The sequence below is a fragment of the Bidens hawaiensis genome, unplaced genomic scaffold, assembly GCF_021521415.1.
Source record: "Bidens hawaiensis isolate Kalapana, Puna unplaced genomic scaffold, B.hawaiensis_p1.1 tig00005851_1, whole genome shotgun sequence".
In the NCBI taxonomy this organism is placed as follows: domain Eukaryota; kingdom Viridiplantae; phylum Streptophyta; class Magnoliopsida; order Asterales; family Asteraceae; genus Bidens; species Bidens hawaiensis.
The window spans coordinates 1,521,683-1,542,905 of record NW_027491385.1 but is presented as its reverse complement, the minus strand read 5'-3'; the positions used below and the strand labels follow the sequence as shown (position 1 = coordinate 1,542,905).

Genomic DNA, 21,223 nt, shown 5'->3' with positions numbered 1-21,223 from the left:
AGGCCTAAGGCCGTCATATACTGGGTTGTAGCTCGAGTGAAACAATGTTGGGTCGAAATCCGCTAATATAGTTTTAGGTTTAGGTATTGCTCGTACGACCTCATTTGACCATTCATCCATCTAAAGTCCATCTAAGTGCATTTTCTTCTTACCATTAAAGGGTTTTTAGCTTACGGTGATAGATTGACCAGTCTGCTTCAACCCGGTTTTAAATTGTCTTGATTATGCTTGAGATGGGGGTAAGCAGATCTCTAACTCCTTAGGTGTGAGACCCATAGGTTTATTGATATCACTTGAACTTAATCATTGAATATGATGGGGGGCTTGATAGGTTGGTGGCTGGTTTAAGTGAACAACAATATCGGCAATCGCGGTTTTTGCGTTTATCTATTATTAATTAAAGTAGCTTAAATGTTTTGAAAATCATTTTTCCGATTATGATTCCATTGCAAATAGCTTTTTCAGGGACGAAAAAGATTTAAGTGTGGGGATATTTGATGTGTCTAAAATATACATATTATTATGTAAATATTTCCTATACTTTTAGTGTATTTGAGACAAGTTTTTATTGAATATTATTATTATTTGGTTTATGTGTGAGTTTAATGGTTTCAAGAGACAACGGGCTAAAATGGAACATTTTTACTAAACTTGAGACCGACGAATGACGAGTCGAGCATATGATTTATTATACTAATTATTATTGTTACAACTATATGTAATATTTAATAAGAAAAAAAAATAAAAATAAAATACCCAAGAAAGTTAACATAGTAGTATTATAATAATAATAATAATATGCTAGAATATTAATTAAAGAAGAAAAATAAAATAAAATAAAGAGAGTTAGTGGGCCCATGAAGACTTGGAACCCTAGACCGTGTGAACATCATTATTAATATATTTTTTTTGTGACTAGGAAAGTGGGAGGCGAGAAACGGAGAGCCGCCATCTTGAGCCATTCTTTGATTGACGGTGGAGCAGATTAGAGAAATAAGGAGCCAACCACACTTTATACAAAAACATTATTATTCTTGGAGAGGTGTGTCAACAAGGAGAAGCAACTGTCAATTATTAGCCTTGGGAGCAGAGAAGAATAAAAGGACAGCAGCAAGTCAAAAGCTTTTTTTTTTTTGTGGTGTTTGGTTTCACATCTACTCATCTATACATGGTTCTTTTGTTTTTTTAATTTTATTACTATAAAACTAGTTGAACCAAATTATTTTATTTTTCTTTTTGAACATGACAATTGGCTAAAACCTTTTTAGTTATCTAGACTTGGATTGATGTTTTGTGATTGATTAAGGGTTTAAAACGGTTTTCGGGAATTATTTATTGGGTTTTGATTAATTAAAAGTTTTAATCAGATTTGTTGGATGTTATTTATGCGTATTTACTTTTGATTTGTGCTTGAATGAATGTTTCACATGTCGCTTGATTGAATGTCTTTCGATTATAGGTGCATGTTAGGGTTGTTTACTGTGTGTCTGCAACTTGTTTATGGTTTATTGAGCTCATTCACCATAGAAAATGATTTTTTAGCATATTATTAGAAGTTTATATTCTTACTTGCTTAGATATCCGACGGGTGATAAGTTGTCGGGTTTGTCTTTGTTATTAGGGTTTTAGGTTAAACTGTCTGACAGGAAGTTTGCCTAGTTTTCCTTAGTTTCACTGTTTACCCGTGTCCTTTAGATCTCTTCTAGACCACCCCGGTGTACTTAGGTGCATTGAGATAGTGAAACCGACGGGTTAGCTATTTTTTTTAGGGTAATTAATCATAATTGATGAACTGACAGGTGAGCCAATAAGCCGGTGCTTTTACATCATCTTTAGGATTTCCTCTTAGGTGACACCTTGAGAGTGATTAGGGATCCATTAGGTTTCCTAGGGTTCATATTTTTGGATTCTCGGTTCCAGTAGCATTTTTCCGTAACCGATAAAAAGCCCGAGTGTGACATCCGTGGCAAAACCGAGTACACCTTAGTACTTACAAACTCGAATAAGCGTTTAACCGCTTATTGCGTAACGAACAAACGAATAACCAAACGGGTCTGGTTATGGTCCCGGATATCCCGTGGTGCCATCTATAAGTGATATACGATCTATATAAGCTAAAACATTAGAAATATGGCCTTAGTTTGATAGCAAACAAGTTAAACAAAAATATGCTCGTTTAACTACCCGCTATAGATTTAAACGCAAAATATAGTTACAAACCAAGCATTGTATCATCCATTAAGCCGAAAAAGACTTACCAAACACTTATTTGAAATGTTTTAAGCGATCCATGAAAATATTTTTGATTTTTACAAACATATAGTATGTTTTTATAATTTTACACAAAACTAGCCGAAAAAGACTCTTTTTCGCGCTGTTTAACGCACACCGATAAGTTTTCTCGCACCAAAAACCGAACCCGAACTAAATTTGGACTGGGCTTTTCGTTTTTGGGCTTGATGAAAACCAGATTATTGGGCCAAAACAGCCCAAGGGGGAGGCCCATGGGGTTCCGATCGGACAGCCCACCCCCATTCTTTTTATAAAACTTGTTTTGGAAGCTTGGTTATTCATTTGGTTTATAAAAACTGAGGCCCAAGCAGCTGCAAGCTAATTTTCCAGAAAAACCTTCAAACCCTAAGGTAAGGAACTTAAATAAGTAGCTTTTGTACTTGTTTAACCTTAATTAATACCATAAAAACATGTCTTGGTTACTAAAAATCATTCCTAACCGTGTAAAAATCCTAAAAATGGTCCATAAACATGTTTTGATCATAAACACGGTAAGGAACCTGTTTTAATAGTTTTTTTGGCCATAAACACGGATTAAAGGGTTGAAACGGCGTTTTTACGGTTCAAAAGTTTGTTTTTTGTGCACTAGCCGAAACCCTAAGTTAAGGGCTGTTATGTTGATAAAAAATTGCTTGGTTTGTGATATAGGGCTTGTATCTAGCTTGCATAGAAGCACAGGAACCTGAAAACTTGGTTAGAAAGTTGGAAACGAGCCAAACCCGCTAAGGTAATGCCGAAACACTCGCTTACGGGCTGTTTAGGTTAAGGTTGTGATGTGCATATTTTTAGGCCTTGAAATTTTTCAGGAACATCAGGGACCATGTCAATAAGTCCCTGTTTAAATTTGGTAATTTTTCGACAATCCGAGAATATTTGGCGAATTTATTACCAAATTGGGACATTTATTTTGGAAAAATAGCTAAAATACTTCAAAAATTATGAAATTTTTCTGAGAACTCAGATTTGATGTATTTTGATCACATATGAATTTTGGGATCATTTGGAGAAGTCTAAAGGTGTTTTGTGTATATGCGTTCATGTGAATTTTTATAGCCGAATTTTGGGTCGAAAAGAATATCGCACGAGCTTTTTACATTTTGGAATTGATACATGTTGATTTGGGACATGATTTTAGGATTCAGGAATTTTTGTGGAATTTTTGGACATTGTTTGGGGTAAACGGACGATTTTCAGGCGAAATATAGCTGACAAAATGAATTTTTATAAATTAATAAATCAGTAAATAATTCCAGAAATATTTTATAAAAATCTACATATTTTAATTGATAAGTGGTTAAATTTTCATAATTTATTGATTAACGGTTAATTAATTATGTTAATTTAAAGATTAAACAAATTCAGTTTTTATAAAAACCGGCACATTCGCGACTAGCGAACCTGCGAGAATATCAAAACACCAAGAGTGATCAAAATTCATATTTTCGGATTAATTAAGTAAAAACGAACTTTTCTATAAGAAACCTGAACAATCGGGGTGGATTGTGCGCGTTTCTTCTCAAATCAAACTGAATAAACGGAAACGGGCCCCGTGGCTAATCCGAGACCCCAATATGTAATCCCTTCTTTATAACTTAATCATTTTATTAACCAATACATTTACCCAAGCTTATTTTCCCATAACTGTTTTCTGAACGCGTAAACGAACAACTTGGCCCAGCTGGGGAAACGGGAATCTAAACCAAGTTCAGTTTTAAGTATTAGACATTGAACAACATCACAACTGATGTGCTAAAAAGTAGTTATATAAAAACACGCTAATCTAGACACTAAGTAATAAATTCTAGACTCTTAAACTTAACTAAACTACTAACCGGCAAGTGAACCGGTCGACTCTAGTACAGCTAAGTAAGTTCGGTTATCGAACCCATGAGACTCTTTAAATTACGTTTACTAGCTAATTAGACTCGACTACAAAACATGACTTATTATTTATATTTGTTTAAGGGGGTTTTTATTTAAAATACTAAATTAATACTATAATTAAAACTAATTAAGAAAACAAATAAATTAAACGAAAACAAAGTTTGTTATGAAAATAAGATGATGATGAGAAAACTACCTAGGCTAGACTCCCCTAAATTTTGGTAATGAATTGACTCGGGAAAATATTTAGTTATGGACTGGGATCGTCAAATAGACACTTAAAAGAAAAACCAAATAGGACCCCTGACCCTTCTCAAGAGAAAGCCTATGGATTTCTAACAAGTTTTAATGCACACCAGTATTAAAAATCAAGTTCGCTTACGGTCACCCAATTGTTACAATTTAGTTCCTTTATACGAAATCCTACCTTACAGCGCGGAAATCAAAGGCAGTTTAATATATCGAATTGATTCAATAGACAATAATTAAATAATCAAACCTAGACGGACTCCTTACGAAGAACTAAATCTAGCAAGATCAAATAGTAAAGATCTATCAATAACCTAGCACCTTACAGATTTAGGTTAGCAGCACACTTAGGTTTAATTAATTAATAATTATTATTCCTATGATCTTAATGCATATCAATCATAAAATAGTCAAAAACACAAAGTAGATGACCTAATAGCAACCTATCGTAATGACAAACAATAATCTAGGCAACTATGGAATAATAACAATTAATCAAACAATCCTAAATATCCATATGCATCAATTTAATATGATTAAACCTTTTACTAAATCATAAAAATCATAACGATAAATAAATCCCAAATCAAAACACAACGTCAAAATAGGTTCATCATAAGCCTAGACAATCTATAATTTTTAGCCTAACATCATAAAATAAAACAAAACAATAATAAAGGAATTCATGGTGGAAAACAAAAGAAACGAAAGATTAAAGGCGATAAAACCCTTGGTCTTCGTTCTTGGATGATAAGCACGCCACCGTATGATTCCAAGCCTTCAAAACCTCCAAAAGATCACCTCTTGAGCTCCAAATTTTGTTTATGGCTTTCAGGTTATGATTAGGGTTAAGTTTATGAGTGTTTATATAGACTTTTAAGGCCCATAAACTTAAAATTAGTAGAAGATTCTGTAAATCTAAGCCCATAAACTTAATATTTGTAGAATATTCTAGAAAACTGAGCCCAAAGTGCCGCGCGACGGACCTTCCCCATTTTGCTTGTTTTCGCCCTCTTTTTGACATGGTAAAAACCCGGAACCTAAAATATTCAAATAAATTAGTAATATACAATTCTAATAAAAACCGAACGAAAACTAATAAAATATTATATTAAATATACAAGGGATTTATATATATTTAGCCTTATATCAACAACCTAAGCCTATTGCCACTTTCTGGGCGTTCCAGCTATACCCAGATTAGTTATACAGCCCAGTTTTGTACTGAGATTATAATAATATTAAAATATTAATATTATTATAATATGGACTATAGGGACTAAGTGATAGCAAGGGAAACGAACCCCGTGCTGATCTCGCACTGAGTGCTTACAAAACTGTGAGTTTCATGACCCCACTCTTTAAACTATTTTACGAACTTTTGGGGTGGAAAGCATGTTTATACACGTTATCTATCTGAAAACGGATCATGATATAAAATATCTGAACATTTATATATGAAAAGTCCCTACAAACATAATGATTGACTACATGCTGATGAAAGATGATTATTATCGTTGATTGATATATTGAGTGGAGATAATACGAATTGCAAAACATAATGAAATTACACGTGACAGCATGTTTATACAAACACGTTATGTAATGTTAAACATAACTAATTTGGGAGACAACATCGTCTGTAATGGCCATGGGGATAACGTGGTCTATGATGATTATGGGGCTATTGTGGGCGGAAGGGGAGCCACAATAGTAATAAACTAAAGTTGAGTATGGCCTATGAGCCAAGTTCTGCTGCAACTTACTAAACTAAAGTTGAGTATGGCCTATGAGCCAAGTTCTGCTGCAACTTATAAACTAAAGTTGAGTATGGTCTATGAGCCAAGTTCTGCTGCAACTTATTAAATGAACTAACTTGATTATGACATGAATGTTAAGAAAATAATGTGATTATGCGTATTGTGGGCGGATGGGGAGCCACAGTATTTGGTGATACGTGATAAATACTATATGTGTATATGTGTCTATATACATGCTATGTGACTAGCCATAGGAAATACTATATGTAGAATATACTAATTATTTGCGTGTACACTATATAATGTTTGAGTTTACGTGGAATCATTGTGGGTGGAAGGGGGACCACAGTGGTTGATGTTAACGCGGAACCGTTGTGGGCGGAAGGGGGGCCACAGTGGTTGAGTTTATGTGGAACCGTTGTGGGAGGAAGGGGGTCCACAGTGGTTGGTTAAACACGGAAATTGGAAACAGGTAGTACGAACAAACAATCACGATTTTACCGAAATTTCGAATTTATATTATAAACTTACATGTGTGCATATACACACACAAGGATATGGCTGTACATATTTATACAAACGTAAATACATATTTTTACATACGCGCGTACATACAAACTATAACTGTGTGGTACGCAAAACTGATTTCGTTAAAACTTATGAAACTCACCAACTATTCGTAGTTGACCTGTTTTAACATGCTTTTCAGGTAATCAGATATGAGAAGTAATTTCCTGTGCGTTACGTGTCTGATTGGTGATTGATGTCATGGGCATTTGAGTTAGAAGTAAAGTAATTGAAGAACCGGTTTGATTGTATCACCTAGTTGGTAAAAGATGTTATAACGATATAATATATTGTAAATTAGTTAGTAATGTTTCTTTATGAACAATGTATTTGATACCAGTTGTATCTGTTGCATTTCCGTTTTATGCTTCCGCAATTCGCTTAACGGGGTGTGACACTGAGTCATCACAATTCAGATTCCTTGCCTAGGTAACGCCTTTCTCATTAGTGTTTTCATCTAAGTTTTAGAATTTTAAGTTTAATTTATTAGTTTAAATTAGTCTAAGTAATAATTAGTTTTATAATAAAATAATAAAAATCCAAAAAGAATCTTTTTCTTAATTATTAGTTTATTTAGCTTTTAGAATCTAAGTTCGTTAATTTAATTAGTGTCTCTAGGGTTCGATATTCCCGGACTTCCCATAGCGAATCTACACCCGATAGGTTCACTTGCCTGTTGTTAGTGGTTTGGTTTAGGGTATTCTAGATTTTTTTACTCGTTGTGCTACGTTATTAATTGCAATATTTTTTATACCACTTTTTGGCACATCAATCATCTATTTAAAAATATAAAGATAAAAAAAAATTGTCTTTTAATGTAACACACACAAAATTTTGGTACAAATTTGACAAGTTTATAAAGTTAAAAGACTAAAATATTCATGAGATAAGTAATGGGAAATGTTTGGTAAAGAAAAGAAAGCATTTTTATGCAAAGGAAATAAGTACGGGAAACTCCATCCCACATGGAAAGTGGGAAAGAAATGAAATCACTTTATAAGGAAGGAGTTTTGCATGGAAATGTTCTTGTATGGCTAGCCACTCTCACTAGTCTTAGCGGAGGGTGCGAAGCACCCGACGCGCACGCGCACGGGCTCGGGTGAAGGGCGATGGGGGAAATGTGGCGCTTTGATGGCGCACTTTGCACGCCGCGAGCCGCCTTTGTATTTTTGGATAATGAGACGAAATCAAGATGTGACAAGTTACCAAAATATTAGGGACTAAAAATGAAAAGATTTGAAATTTTGCATCTTCGCGATAGGCGAAGAAGAATCAGAGTTGCATCTTCGCGATACGCGAAGATGCAGGACATGTCACGGGACACGTGTCAGACCGGAATGACACGTGGCGACACGTGGCAAGCCTACGATGACTCGTCCAAGCTAGTGCACCTTCGCGATATGCGAAGCAGCTTCGCGATACGCGAAGATGCACGAATTCAGGCTATAAATAGGCAGCCATGGGATGAAGCTCCCATCACATCACACTCACATCATACCTCGGTTTCCGTGCCATAGCCTCGAGAATTCCGACGCGTTTGTTGTCTAGAAGTACGTGCAAGTAGGAGTGCTACCTACGCAAAGTTTAAGCATTTCGCAGACAAGCCATACATGGTAGGGGTTCTGCCCCGATTATTTTATTATGTATGGCTTAGACCCTAGTCGAGGGTGTAGTCTATACCTTGATCAGTTAATAAGTGAAATATAGCTTTCATAAGATAAGGTTATGAATAAAATATTATTCTTTATTATAAAGATAATAAAGAAATGGGATATATATATACGCTTCTTTAAGATAAAGAAACGTAGTACATAAATGTTTTATAAAATGAAATAAATATCAAGGTAAAGGTTATGCAAATAGACTTGAGGTCTATAGCTAGATCATAGATCTAGTTATTTATAAAATGTTATTCTCGTACTATAGATCCGAGATAAAGATCAGGCAATTGTCAGAAAGATACATTGATATCACAAAAGGTGAATACGTCCAAACCTTTTTATAGTATGAAATGTTTTATGACGTGAATACGTCTATGTACTGTCTTTTTGGAAAGATACTTTTAAAACTATGGACTGTTATCCATATGTAAAAGAGCTATGAAAATATTTACATGAGGGTTGGTTCAAATCCTCTAAAACGTTTTGATACAAGGTAGTACTAAACACTCAGACTAAAATACACATGTGTCTGGATCCTTACATATATGTACTGTAGTGGGCACACTACAAACATACTAACCATGAGGCAAGTGACTGTCTCTAGGGCGAGTGAAGTCCGATTATGTGGTTTGTGCATATATTTAGTTCCGATGAGATGGGATTGAGACCCACTGAGTCGTTGAACGCTATTGGTGTTGTGTCTTAACGAATGTGAAAACATTTTTGAGTCAGCGTGTTCACCAGCATATAGCTGACGTATTTTGAAACTGTTTTCAGGTAACCGGGAGTAAGGAATAGTGATGGATAGGCCAGTGGAGATAGAAGAACACTAGGCATAGTATACCGCTGATGGCTCAGCTAATTTTGTAATGAAGCATATATTAAACTTGTTTTTAAACAAGTAATTTTATAAACAAACAAGGGTGTTCAATTCCCTGTGTTATAAAAGTAAATATTTTAAATTTATATTTTCTGCTGCAAACTTTGATAAATTGTCAGAAACGGCACCAACTGTGACTCACACGCCTAGGCCCGAAGGCGGGGTGTGACATTTAATGTATGTCTTTAATTTCCTTTTAAAACATACTTGTCTAATCAAAACCAATATGATATTTACTTCCGGTTAAAATAAATACAACGATTTAGTATTAAAAATCAAACAGGTGTGTCTGTGGATCGATACTTAGTTCTTACCTATACTATACTACATATACGATATGTAAACTTGTCTATTTGTGTATGGTTTAGTTAAGATGATAATCATTTTTATAAATTTAAAACTAGGCATTTTGTGAACAAACTTTTAGAAGAACTTAACAACTTTTTCTATCCTAACCACACCGCATCAACACTTCAAAGGAATACTTTGAAAATGACTCGCTCCATGTTAGTATTGGTTAGGGACTTCTCATTCTTCGTATTGGTTCCTATCAAGGGGTATTGGTTTTTAATACTCATAAGTTTTACCCATTGGCTGATAACAATCCCAATTTTCACTTTATCACCCACCACTCCCAACTTTGACACTATTTGTTTTTGTCACTCCCTCACTAATGGACGACTAACTTCGTTAGTTGAGATGCTGATGTGGACGTTTCTTTAACTGAGCTAGCATGTTTATGTGCTATATGTGGGTCCCACAAGGCTATCTAATCATCTTCTTCATCATATTAGCCCTAGCCACTTCCATCACTACCCTCCAACCTATACCGGTATCACCAACCTCCACCAGAGTTCATTATCACAACTTCAAACTCGAACTCTACACCATCCGTGACACCTCTGGTAAGTCCCTGTTACATTATGTGCTTTCTCTCTCATTACCAAACCTTAACCCTAGCTTAATTGTGTTTTCTACGAGTATGTTTAAATTAGTTATCCTTGGTAATATCCACCGGATCGAGAAAAAATTTATTTGTGTGTTTAGTGACGTTAATTACCATACAAATGTGCTTAGATTTCTAGAAAATTCGGGGCGGTATGATTAACCATGGTGCGCCATCTCCATTGCCGACAATTAACGGTGAAAGTGAGGTTGAGGAAGGCCTGACTCATGGAGTTAGTGTTGTTGTGGTTCCTATTTCGTTGAAGTTGATTCTGATTCAGGCTAGTGTGGTGTTAGGCTCTAATGCGAGGGAGGTGAGTTCAAAATGCCTATGTTGACTTTGCATTCAGATGTTTATCAAGAATTGATTAAATTGATTTATGGCAATTGCAAAGAGCGATGCGAGTCTAGTAATTACGAGTGTATGAATGTAATTTGGTGAGTGGTGGAGGAGTTAGAGGGTGAGTGGTGATGGAGGTTGTTGGTGACGGCAGAGGTTGGTGGGTGGTGATGGAGTAGGGTTAATATGGTGAAGAAGAGAAGATGCGACGACCTTGTGGGACCCACATATAACACATAAGCATGCTAACTCAGTTAAATAAACGTCCACATCAGCATCTTCATTAACGACGATGGTCGTTCGTTAGCGAGGGAGTGACAAAAATAAATAGGTTCAAATTTGGGATTGGTGAGTTACAAAGTGATAGTTTAAAGTGTCCTCAACCAACGTAAAACCTGAAAGTATTAAAATCCAATACACCTCCTATCAATTACCTTCTCTAAATAAAATTAAGCTTTCCTATATCTACTATCTTTCATGTTCTTTGTATTAAAAAAATTTGTCTAGATAATCATTAAATGCCCTGCATGAAAAGTCTATTCAAGTTAGCCATATCATTTATGTCAATGATTATCCCTGTGTTATTTCTTTCAAATAAAAACTTTGAATTAGTTAAATGCGTATTTCTTAGGCCGCAACGGTTGCCATGAGGATGCTTTATTGGACTAAATTAATGGGTCTCTTAATTTCCAAACATACTTTAATGTTGGGATGGGTGAATGTTAGATGTAGATTTATTGACGGGTCAGATGTTAGTATTTTAGTATAATTTGATTAACTTATAAATTAATGTAATCATAATAAACATTAAGTAAGTTAGGAATGTGCAGAGTATGCTTTAGTTTGTTATGATGTTAGTGGCGAAACCCTTAACGAACAAGGTCTAGCGGCAGCACTAGCGGTTGCGGGGTCCTAGGGGCTCCTGGCTGGAAAACTGAATGCTTCGTTAAAAGCTCGTTAACGAATGCTTCATTAAAATTAATAGAAAAATGAATTTTATGACTATGTCATACATAATCATAAGTATTACATGAAGGAAAGATTAATGATATTTAAATATCAAAATAAAATTGCATAGGACAGTTATCCTTACCCAAACTGCTCTGGAGATAAAGATTACGCTCGTATCAATTGGTCAGTCTCTCTGGTTCATCTTCTTAACAAAATTCATACCTGGTTCTTGTCTCATATTCAAAATTTTATTTGATTAAAGTATTTTAAAAACCACTAATAACTTTTAATCTCAAAGTTTTCATATGACTCTCTGAATAATCCAAGTTGAAGTTTCGAAAATCCCCAGTATAGTAAAAACAAATGGGCTCTGGTTGAAAACGTGTCATGCTTTGGCATTGCGGTCGGGTTGACCAGCAAAGCTCTAACTTGCTCATTTTTAAAAGTTATTATTCATAACTAATGCTTTTATTGGTTATGATTAGGAGTTTAGACATATGCTTAAAATATAGAACTTTGGGCGACTTTCAATCCATTTGATCATTTTACTTCAAGTTGCTGTCTTGACCATTCATGTTTTCGGGCAACCTCAAACATTAGACGTTGGGTTGTGAACAATCTAACTGAAAATATTTGGATTTTTATTTCTTATTTTTTTTGAAGTACAGGATATGAGCAACTTTTACTGTTGATAATTGCATAATGGCGAACCTAACATTGCTTTGATGGATGAATGGTTGGTTTATTTGTTTTTTTTCCAGTAATTAAGCCAGTAATCTATGTATGTCATTGTTCCGAATTCACTTATGTTTCTAAAAGCATTGGGTTTTACTTTCAGATTATGATTCATCGTTTCTGTTTAACAGCTTGTCAAAAATTGGTGTAACTTCACCTCTTTCACTTGGTAGCAGTAGAGAGAATAAATTAAGCCATGTTGTTTGACACTTGCTTCCAAAATAAAATAAAGCGTGTAAAGGATTCGGAAGAACACTAGCACTAGAGAAAATTTGATCAACAATTACATGCATGCAATGTTAACAATACTAGCATCTTCAATCATAAACTACTCTTGACCTCAAAATCTCTCCATTCATCCTTGCTCGCATTTTCGACACAGGTAGAGTTAGAGATGAGGTGCCAAGCAACATGTCAACAACTTCCACCATTGTTGGTCTATCCACATCATCTCTTTGAACACACAATCTCAATGAGTTTTGCCATTAAGATTGAATCAGTATCAATTCTGGGATCATTTATATCAGATAATGTTCCTTCTAACCATTTTCTCTTGACCTACAACAATAATACATGTCACAGTTCAACAAAACAAAAATGATAGAATGGCAAAATGTGATTTTTGTTAACTGAAAAGTCGTATGTAGAAGAAGTTGGTTAATATTGATATTTAAAATCCATGTGCTTAGAAAGTGATGCGCTTGAGTAAGAAGTAAGAATGTGTCTACTTTTGAGAATATAGATTATACAAGCACAAGTGTACCATCATATAATCTGATTATACTTACACAACCTGTAATATCAACATCACTGTTATTAGCTTTGCGTTTTGGATCGAATATTCTTTGTCCAGTTATAGTTTCCAAAACCAACACACCAAAGTTATAGACATCTGCCATGGTTGTTGGAATGCAGTCAGGCTCTAAGATTATGGTTGCGAACACAAAACCTGATAGTTTAGGATCAAAACTTGCATCTAAAAGAATGTTTTCAGATATTACATCACGATGTTTGGTCCGGATGGGAGAATGATTGTGAAGGTATACAAGTGCCCTCGCGACACCTAGGATTATTTTGTATCGCTTATTCCAGTCCAAAAGATTACACATAGGATCTACAAAAACAAATTACAAATCAGTCATTTGTCGGTGTATAATTTGGTTAAAAAACAACACGTTCTAGTTGCAACGTTCTCTCGATTGAACCAAGAAACAACCAGAATAAATTCAGAGGAATACATTCCAAATGGAAAAAAAAAATTACCAGAATTCAGGGCATCCAGAGTTGCACTAATTGCAAAGTCATAGATGAGGTACACCTTTATTCCATCAATGCAATATCCAAGCAACTGAATCACATTTTCATGTTCTAACTTTACAAGTATAGATGCTTCTTTCATACATTCTTCATACGTGGGGACACCATAATAGTGATAATGAACGATTGTTATATCTTTTCCAGTTTGTAGCCTTGCCTGAAATGAGAAATCAAGAGGTGCTTCTAGCAAATAGCAGTTAAAAGCTTAAAAATGTGAAAGCATGTGATTGTTGATACCTTGTACTTGGATTTATATTTGTCAGACGAAAGCTTATTAGCTTCAGAGAAGTTTCCAGTTGCGTAAACGACGGTGTTTAAATCAAACCGGCGTACTATTTTGTCTTCACCTCCAACAGTGTATAGGTATAGATCCAGGGATTTTGAACTTGTAATTTCCACTGCAAGTTCCACAAATAACTAGTTGCTAACCAGAAAGGAATACATACTATTATGTAAAAGAGCAATCTTCCTTCCAACTACAAGTTTTGTTAATTTAATTCATATTATTGCATTTCTTGTGCTAATATTTCTGTATTACAAAATTTATAGGTAAATTAAACACATAAAAGTCTGAAAAGAAAATTATACCTAAGCTTTCCTAAATGGATAATGCCCTCATACCAAAAAGTTTGAGGAGCAATGAGCGATTGGCTTTCTCCTGTAAAACTAGGATAGACTCTAGACCCACCACAACCTCGGCCATTGTAGGACGTTGCTTGGGGCGGCTGTGTAAACACCGATCAGCTAGTAGTGCAAACTCCTTTAAGCATTTAGTGAATATTTTCCCCCTAATATTAGAATCAACAATTTTCTCTAGCCTGCCTTCTTTAATTGAGTCTTGAGCCCATGCTGCCAAACCCCATTGCTCTTCATCAATACTTCTATCCACTGCTTGCTTCCCACATAAGACTTCAAACAATACCACCCCAAAGGCATACACATCGGATTTTCGAGTCAGCCTACCTGTTTGAAGGTAATCTGGATCTAGATACCCGAACGTACCTTTCACCAAAGTGCTAACATAAGTAGACGGCTGATCCGTTGGACCAATTTTGGACAACCCAAAATCTGAAATTTTAGCTGCCCAGCTGTCGTCTAACAATATATTTGTGCTCTTAACATCCCGATGTATAATTCCATGCTTAATACCTGTACCGGTGTGCAGGTAATCTAAACCACGAGCGGCCCCAATGCATATCTTGAGTCTTCGCACCCAAGTCAGAGGAGCTCGACGTTTGTGGAGACGATCCGCAAGAGTTTCATTGGGCATATATTCATATACAAGAATCATCTCCTGCCCGTCACTACAATAACCAATTAAAGATACTAAATGGCAGTGCCTTAATTTGGAGAGCATCTCAACTTCCGCCCAAAATTCTACTGCTCCTTGATTAGAAGTTGACTCCAAACGCTTAATTGCAGCATCCAAAAGAATTTTCCCACAAGTGAGGGTTCCTCGGTAAACTCTGCCAAACCCCCCACGTCCGATCACCAATGAATCATTAAAGTTTTGGGTCGCAAGTTCAATCTCAGAAAAGGTAAAGCAACGACATGGTTGTGGTAAATATGATGAGAATGAGGATGACGATGATTCAACAGCGTGACTGGTAGGAAGGAACATAGTTATACGCGTATGAACTAGTATTAGAGTCCAGATCTTACACCAAACCTTTGATCAGAGTTATAGAGACATACAGATCATGGTATGATCCCATAAAGGTGATCGTTGACTTTTAATATTGTGGTGAAGTATTCAAATTGGTGCTTTCTACTAATTTAATATTATGATATAGTTGACTTATTTTGTATTCCCACATAAAAATCCAAGCTCCTTAAACACAAAGAAGCAACAAACTGTATATGATATAGTTTATTCAACATCAAATCACTCCCAATTTTTCATTTATTAGTTATATGATTCACTTTATATGGCCTTATCAACTCAATTTTAATTAGTATATTAATTAAATTTAATAAGCATGTCTATAACACACGTATACTTGTACATAAAACAGCTTCATCTCACATTGAATTTTTTGTGCCTAATGTTGCATCGGTTCATACATGTGCCATGATATTATTTGACCACCTCTTATGCAAAAGCTTGCTTGCTTTGGCGCTCAATGCCCCATTGGAGAAGACACGTATCGTGGTATTATTGCTTGATAGCGCAAATCTTGCTCACTTTTATGCTCAATGTCCTATCGTTTCAAAAACATGTGAACATGTTACTCGTCGTATAAAAAGATGATATATCTTTTCAACAGTTGGGAACCTTCAAAAGGAAAAAAAAAACAATTGCTACACAAGTAACATGTTCAATCAAAGGTTATTTTAATACAACTTGGTGCTCAAATGTTGACTATTAAATATGATGATTTCCTCGTATTATTATATTGCACTTACGTACATATTTAGAAAGCTTACAGTTCTTATTTTCGCATATTATATTGAGATTTGCTTCTAGTTTAAGTATAATATACAAGTATAAGTGTGTTATAGACAGGTTTATAAAATTTAATATACTAAAACTGAGTTGAGAATCTTTTTGGTGATTTTTATACGTTTAGTGACTTGATATGTTATGTTAAGTGTTATTTTTGCATTAAAAAACATGTGCTTTTAATGATATTCACACAGGAATTTTTTATTTAGAATTTAGAAATATATTTGTGGCATATTTTAAGTTTTTTTAACCGAATTAACTATTTATTGTATGATAGTGTCTTCTGCTTTTACCGGTCACATGTCCGTTAGATTAAAACCAAATTCTACAGTTTGTACATAGTTTCTTTTTTTATCTTTCCTTTTTTTACAAGGTTTGTGGGGGAAATACAAAATAAGTCAACCATATTATAATTTAGTAGACAGGATCTAATTTTAAAAGTTCAATGTCAACGATCACCTTGTTGAGGTGCGGTCAACGTGTCCTATTATTATTATTATTATTATTATTATTATTATTATTTTCAATCTTCAATGTGTATATTTGACAATGCACATGACATTAGCATATTCTTTTCACACCATATATGGTCTGTATATTTGTAACAATGATCGCATATTAATTAGGTGATGATACGATCCAGACTCCTAATCCTAGTTCATACTGATAACTATGTCTTTTCCCACTCGTCATACCGGTGAATCATCCTCTTCCTCCTCCTTACATTCCCTACCACTGTGCCATCAGTTTACCTTTGCTGAGATTGAACTCGCAACCCGAAACTTTGATGAGTCATTGGTGATTGGACGTGGGGGGTTTGGCAAAGTTTACAGAGGAACCATCACTCATGGTGGAATACATTTGGATGCCGCAATTAAGCGGCTGGAATCAGGTTCTAATCAAGGAGCAGTAGAATTTTGGGCTGAAGTTGAGACGCTCTCTAAATTAAGGCACTGTCATTTGGTATCTTTAATTGGCTACTGCAATGAGGGGCAAGAAATGATTCTTGTATATGAATACATACCTAACGGAACTCTTGCAGATCGGCTCCACAAACGTCGTGCTCCTCTGACTTGGGTGCGGAGACTTAAGATATGCATTGGAGCCGCACGTGGTTTAGATTACCTACACTCTGGTACTGGTATTAAGCATGGAGTTATACATCGGGATGTTAAGAGCACCAATATATTGTTAGATGAGAATTGGGCAGCAAAGGTTTCAGACTTTGGGTTGTCGAAAATTGGTCCAACGAATCAGCCATATACTTACGTTAGCACTTTGGTGAAAGGTACGTTCGGGTATCTAGATCCAGATTACCTTCAAACAGGTAGGCTGACTCGAAAGTCCGATGTGTATGCCTTTGGGGTGGTATTGTTTGAAGTCTTATGTGGGAAGAAAGCAGTGGATAGAAGTATTGATGAAGAGCAATGGGGTTTGGCAACATGGGCTCAAGACTCAATTAAAGAAGGAAGGCTAGAGCAAATTGTTGATGCTAATATTAGGGGGAGAATATTCACTAAATGCTTAAAGGAGTTTGCACTGCTAGCTGATCGGTGTTTGCACAGCCGTCCCAAGCAACGTCCTACAATGGCCGAGGTGGTTGTCGGTCTTGAGTCTATCCTAGCCTTACAAGAGAAAACCGATAGTACATGGGTATCAACATTTCTCTTTCCATCCAATAAGGAAAGCCCGGGTATTATGTTCTCTTTAGATTGTCAATGTTTATTGTATCTCGGGTTTTTTTTTCATAAAAGAGAATTCTTTTATGATCTATTCGTTTTCTTCTATCATTTTCATATCAAGTTAACGACTTATTTGTAGAACGTGCAGTCGGAAGTACACTTTTAAAGTCCTTGAGTATATACCTCTACACTGTTGGAGGTGAAGACCGAATAGTACACCTGTTTGATTATAATACCGTCGTTTATGCCACTGAAGACTTCTCTGAAGCTAATAAGATTTTGTGCTGCACATATGAGTCCATGTACAAGGTATTCTTATTCTTAATTACATATATACTTTCGCGTTTGAATGGTTTTAAATCATTATTTTCTAGAAACTCTTACTTGATTTCTCTTTTCAGGGACGCCTACTAAATGGACAAGATATAGCAATCGCTCAATATTCCTATGCTTACACATTCGAAAAATGTATGAATGAAGCAACAATACTTGTAAAGTTTGAACATGAAAATGCGATTCAGTTGCTTGGATATTGCATTCACGGAAGAAAGATGTACCTCCTCTATGACTTTGCACCTTATGCAACTCTGGATGGCTTGCTTTTTGGTAAATTTTTCGTACAACATTCTATATCTTTTGAAGTTATTAATTTGTTACATCGTCTGTGTTTGTAGATCCTATGTGTAATCTTTTGGACTGGAATAAACGGTACAAAATAATCCTTGGTGTAGCTAGGGTGCTTGTGTACCTTCATAATCATGCTCCAGTTCGGATCATACATCGTGATGTGAAACCTTCGAACATTCTTTTGGATAAAAGTTTTCACCCCAAACTTTCCGGTTTTGGGTTAGCAACCGCAATTAACAAGACTGACTGCATTCATGTTGATCGCCTTTCTGAGACTTTGTAAGTGCATAATATATAAATAACTTTCATTTTTTAATGGCTGGCTAATACCTACATATGTGACAGCGGATGCATGGCACCTGAATATTTAAAAGGCGAATATCTGTCGGCCAAGGCGGATGTCTTTAGCCTTGGTATGTTGATTTTGGTAACTGTAACTGGGAAAAGGTCAGGCTCTGGAGTTAGGCTTAAAGATTATGTAAGTCTGATTAGATTCTTTATTGGTACACCTTTTTAATACATTGCATTTTGTCATTCTATGATAATTATGTTGTGTATGTTATAATTAATAGTTATATATATGCATGTTGACTTATTGTAGGTCAAGAGAAATTGGGTGGAAGGAACATTGTTGGATATAATCGATCCCAAGATTGATGTTGAATCTTCAATCTTGATGACAAAATTTATCGAGATTGGGTTGTTGTGTGTTCAAAGAAACCCAGCGGTTAGGCCAACAATGGAGGAAGTTGTCGACATGTTGCTTGGCACTGCATCTCTAACTCTCCGTGTTTCAGAAATGCGAGCAAGGGTGAAGCCTTGGATTATCAGTGAAGATAGTGATACTGGTCTAGTTGATGAGTTAATATCAGAGTTATGCCCAAGATAATGCATTGAAGTGATGCAAATTGACTATATATAGTAGTGTTCATTCATGTTTTTTATTTTTTTTTTCTTGGAAAGTTAGAAGCAAGTGCCAACCCAAGTAACCAACTATGGTTAAGGGCTTAAAGCCTCCTCATGATATTAATTATGATTATTCTATTATTAGAGTATTACATAAATAATCCTTGTGGTTTTGTCTTGCTTCTTTTCCTTTTTGACGAGTAAGTTTAAAAAGTCATATGGAACTTATTTTGTTGCAAGTTTGAGTTAATATTTGTGTAAAATGATTATAAATAGCAATGCTTTAAAATTCGGTATTTTACTCGTACCGGATTTAGTTCAAAATTGGTACAATCAGTTGAACCGGAATGTATCGGAAGGTTCAACCGGGTTGAATAATTTACCTTTAATTCCATATAAATACAATTTCAACTCAAAAAATAACCCAAAGGTACATTAATAAACATTACACTTGACCCAAAAATCACACATGAACAATAGTCGAGTCAGATAGAAAGTTTGTACTTTGTATACGAAATTAGTCAATTACAAATAATGTAAATAAACCAACATTGGATTTGCATGATACACAATTGATTGATTAACGAATCGTCGTTTACCGTGTTTACTCGTTTCAATTTTATCCGCTATGTTAAAAGTCAATTTTTAAAAATATGGGAAAAATATCAAAAATCTCTTGGATTTAAAACCGGTTTGCCGGTTTAAACCGGTATTTAAAAAAACCGACGGTACGATGTTCTAGTAAAACGCCCAAAAATATCAGGCTCGAAATACTAGTTGCCTTGTGAAAATCCGATATAACCGGCTCAACCGCCAGGTTTTTAAAACATTGACAAATAGTAAAAATGTTGCAAGCAGAGACTAAATAATATTAACCGCTATTCCGGCTTTCTGGAAACTGAATCCAATAAACAATTATCTCGCCGATTTGATCGAGCAGAAGACTTCTATAAACAAAATTCAGGTAATAATATATATGTGAGGCTGCATTTTATTCTATGATGTCCTTAGATTCATCTTCCTTGTACAGATTTCAAGTACTTGTTAACTACAAAAAATTAAAACAAAATAGAGGATGCCCTTAAGGTGTTCGATGAAATGCTTCAGAGGGTATTTTAGTATGTTTGATTTGGTAGTAGTGGAGGTTTTGTAATTAATACTGTAGTCTTCTGTAATTACAATTGCAGATGAAGTATGTATCATTATTTCGTAGAAACTGTGTTCACAAGGCCCAATTTTATGTGGATTTTGCATCTACCAAGGTCTCCAGTGATACCTGTTCTTTTGCAAGTTTAGTAATGGCTTCCACAGGTGTTATAACCAAAGTTATGATACATCAAGCAGCAAGACTTCTGACCATGGTGGTTCAGCATCATTGTCCATCTTAGCCATGATGCTTATGGAATCCATACAACCAACGTGTATGTAATTTAGCCGGTACGGTTGGAATCATCTCTACTCCATATACATACATACACACATCATGATTATTCAATTGGAACTGAGACTCATTTAGCTGAAGTTGTCTGAATTTATTTATCGTTTATTCAGCTAACATCTTATAATTCATTTACTTCGATGGAGAGCTTCTGTTGTTTGTTTCCTGCAGTGAATCCGATCATGTTCTACCAGGTATGTTTCTTTTTTTCTTTTTTTTTTATATTGTTGACTAATTTATTTAATCCTGATTTCCACTTGCAGTGTACATATCTGCCATATAGATGTAGATGCTACGATATATTGCATATCATATACGCTTGAGAGATTGTTATACTAATATGTTTGACAGTCGAGTAAAACACTTTCTGACAAAAAAAAAACATGCTATTCTAGTTTGATAGTTCTTAACTATATGCACGTTAAATCCATTCTGATCCCGTAAATTGATTATCAAGAGTAAATCTTAGCCACGGGCCCACTATTTGAGTGTGGAATGTTTTATCTTGGTCTTTGCTATGAGTTGTATTGAAACCTTTTGGAT

The 21,223-nt window shown here is 35.2% G+C and overlaps 1 protein-coding gene and 1 pseudogene across 1 annotated transcript; one reads left to right on the top strand and one right to left on the bottom strand.

The window, feature by feature from the left end:
- Positions 1 to 12,711: 12,711 nt before the first annotated feature.
- Positions 12,712 to 15,202, bottom strand: LOC143630937 (putative receptor-like protein kinase At5g39000; annotated as a pseudogene).
- Positions 15,203 to 16,699: 1,497 nt separating this feature from the next.
- LOC143630887 (putative receptor-like protein kinase At5g39000) lies at positions 16,700 to 19,330 on the top strand. The gene is made up of 6 exons (XM_077099781.1): positions 16,700 to 17,720; positions 17,858 to 18,018; positions 18,111 to 18,315; positions 18,384 to 18,615; positions 18,682 to 18,814; positions 18,938 to 19,330. The coding sequence occupies exons 1-6, from the start codon at positions 16,700 to 16,702 to the stop codon at positions 19,223 to 19,225; spliced, it is 2,040 nt and encodes a 679-aa protein (XP_076955896.1). The 3' UTR covers positions 19,226 to 19,330.
- The last annotated feature ends 1,893 nt before the right edge of the window (positions 19,331 to 21,223 follow it).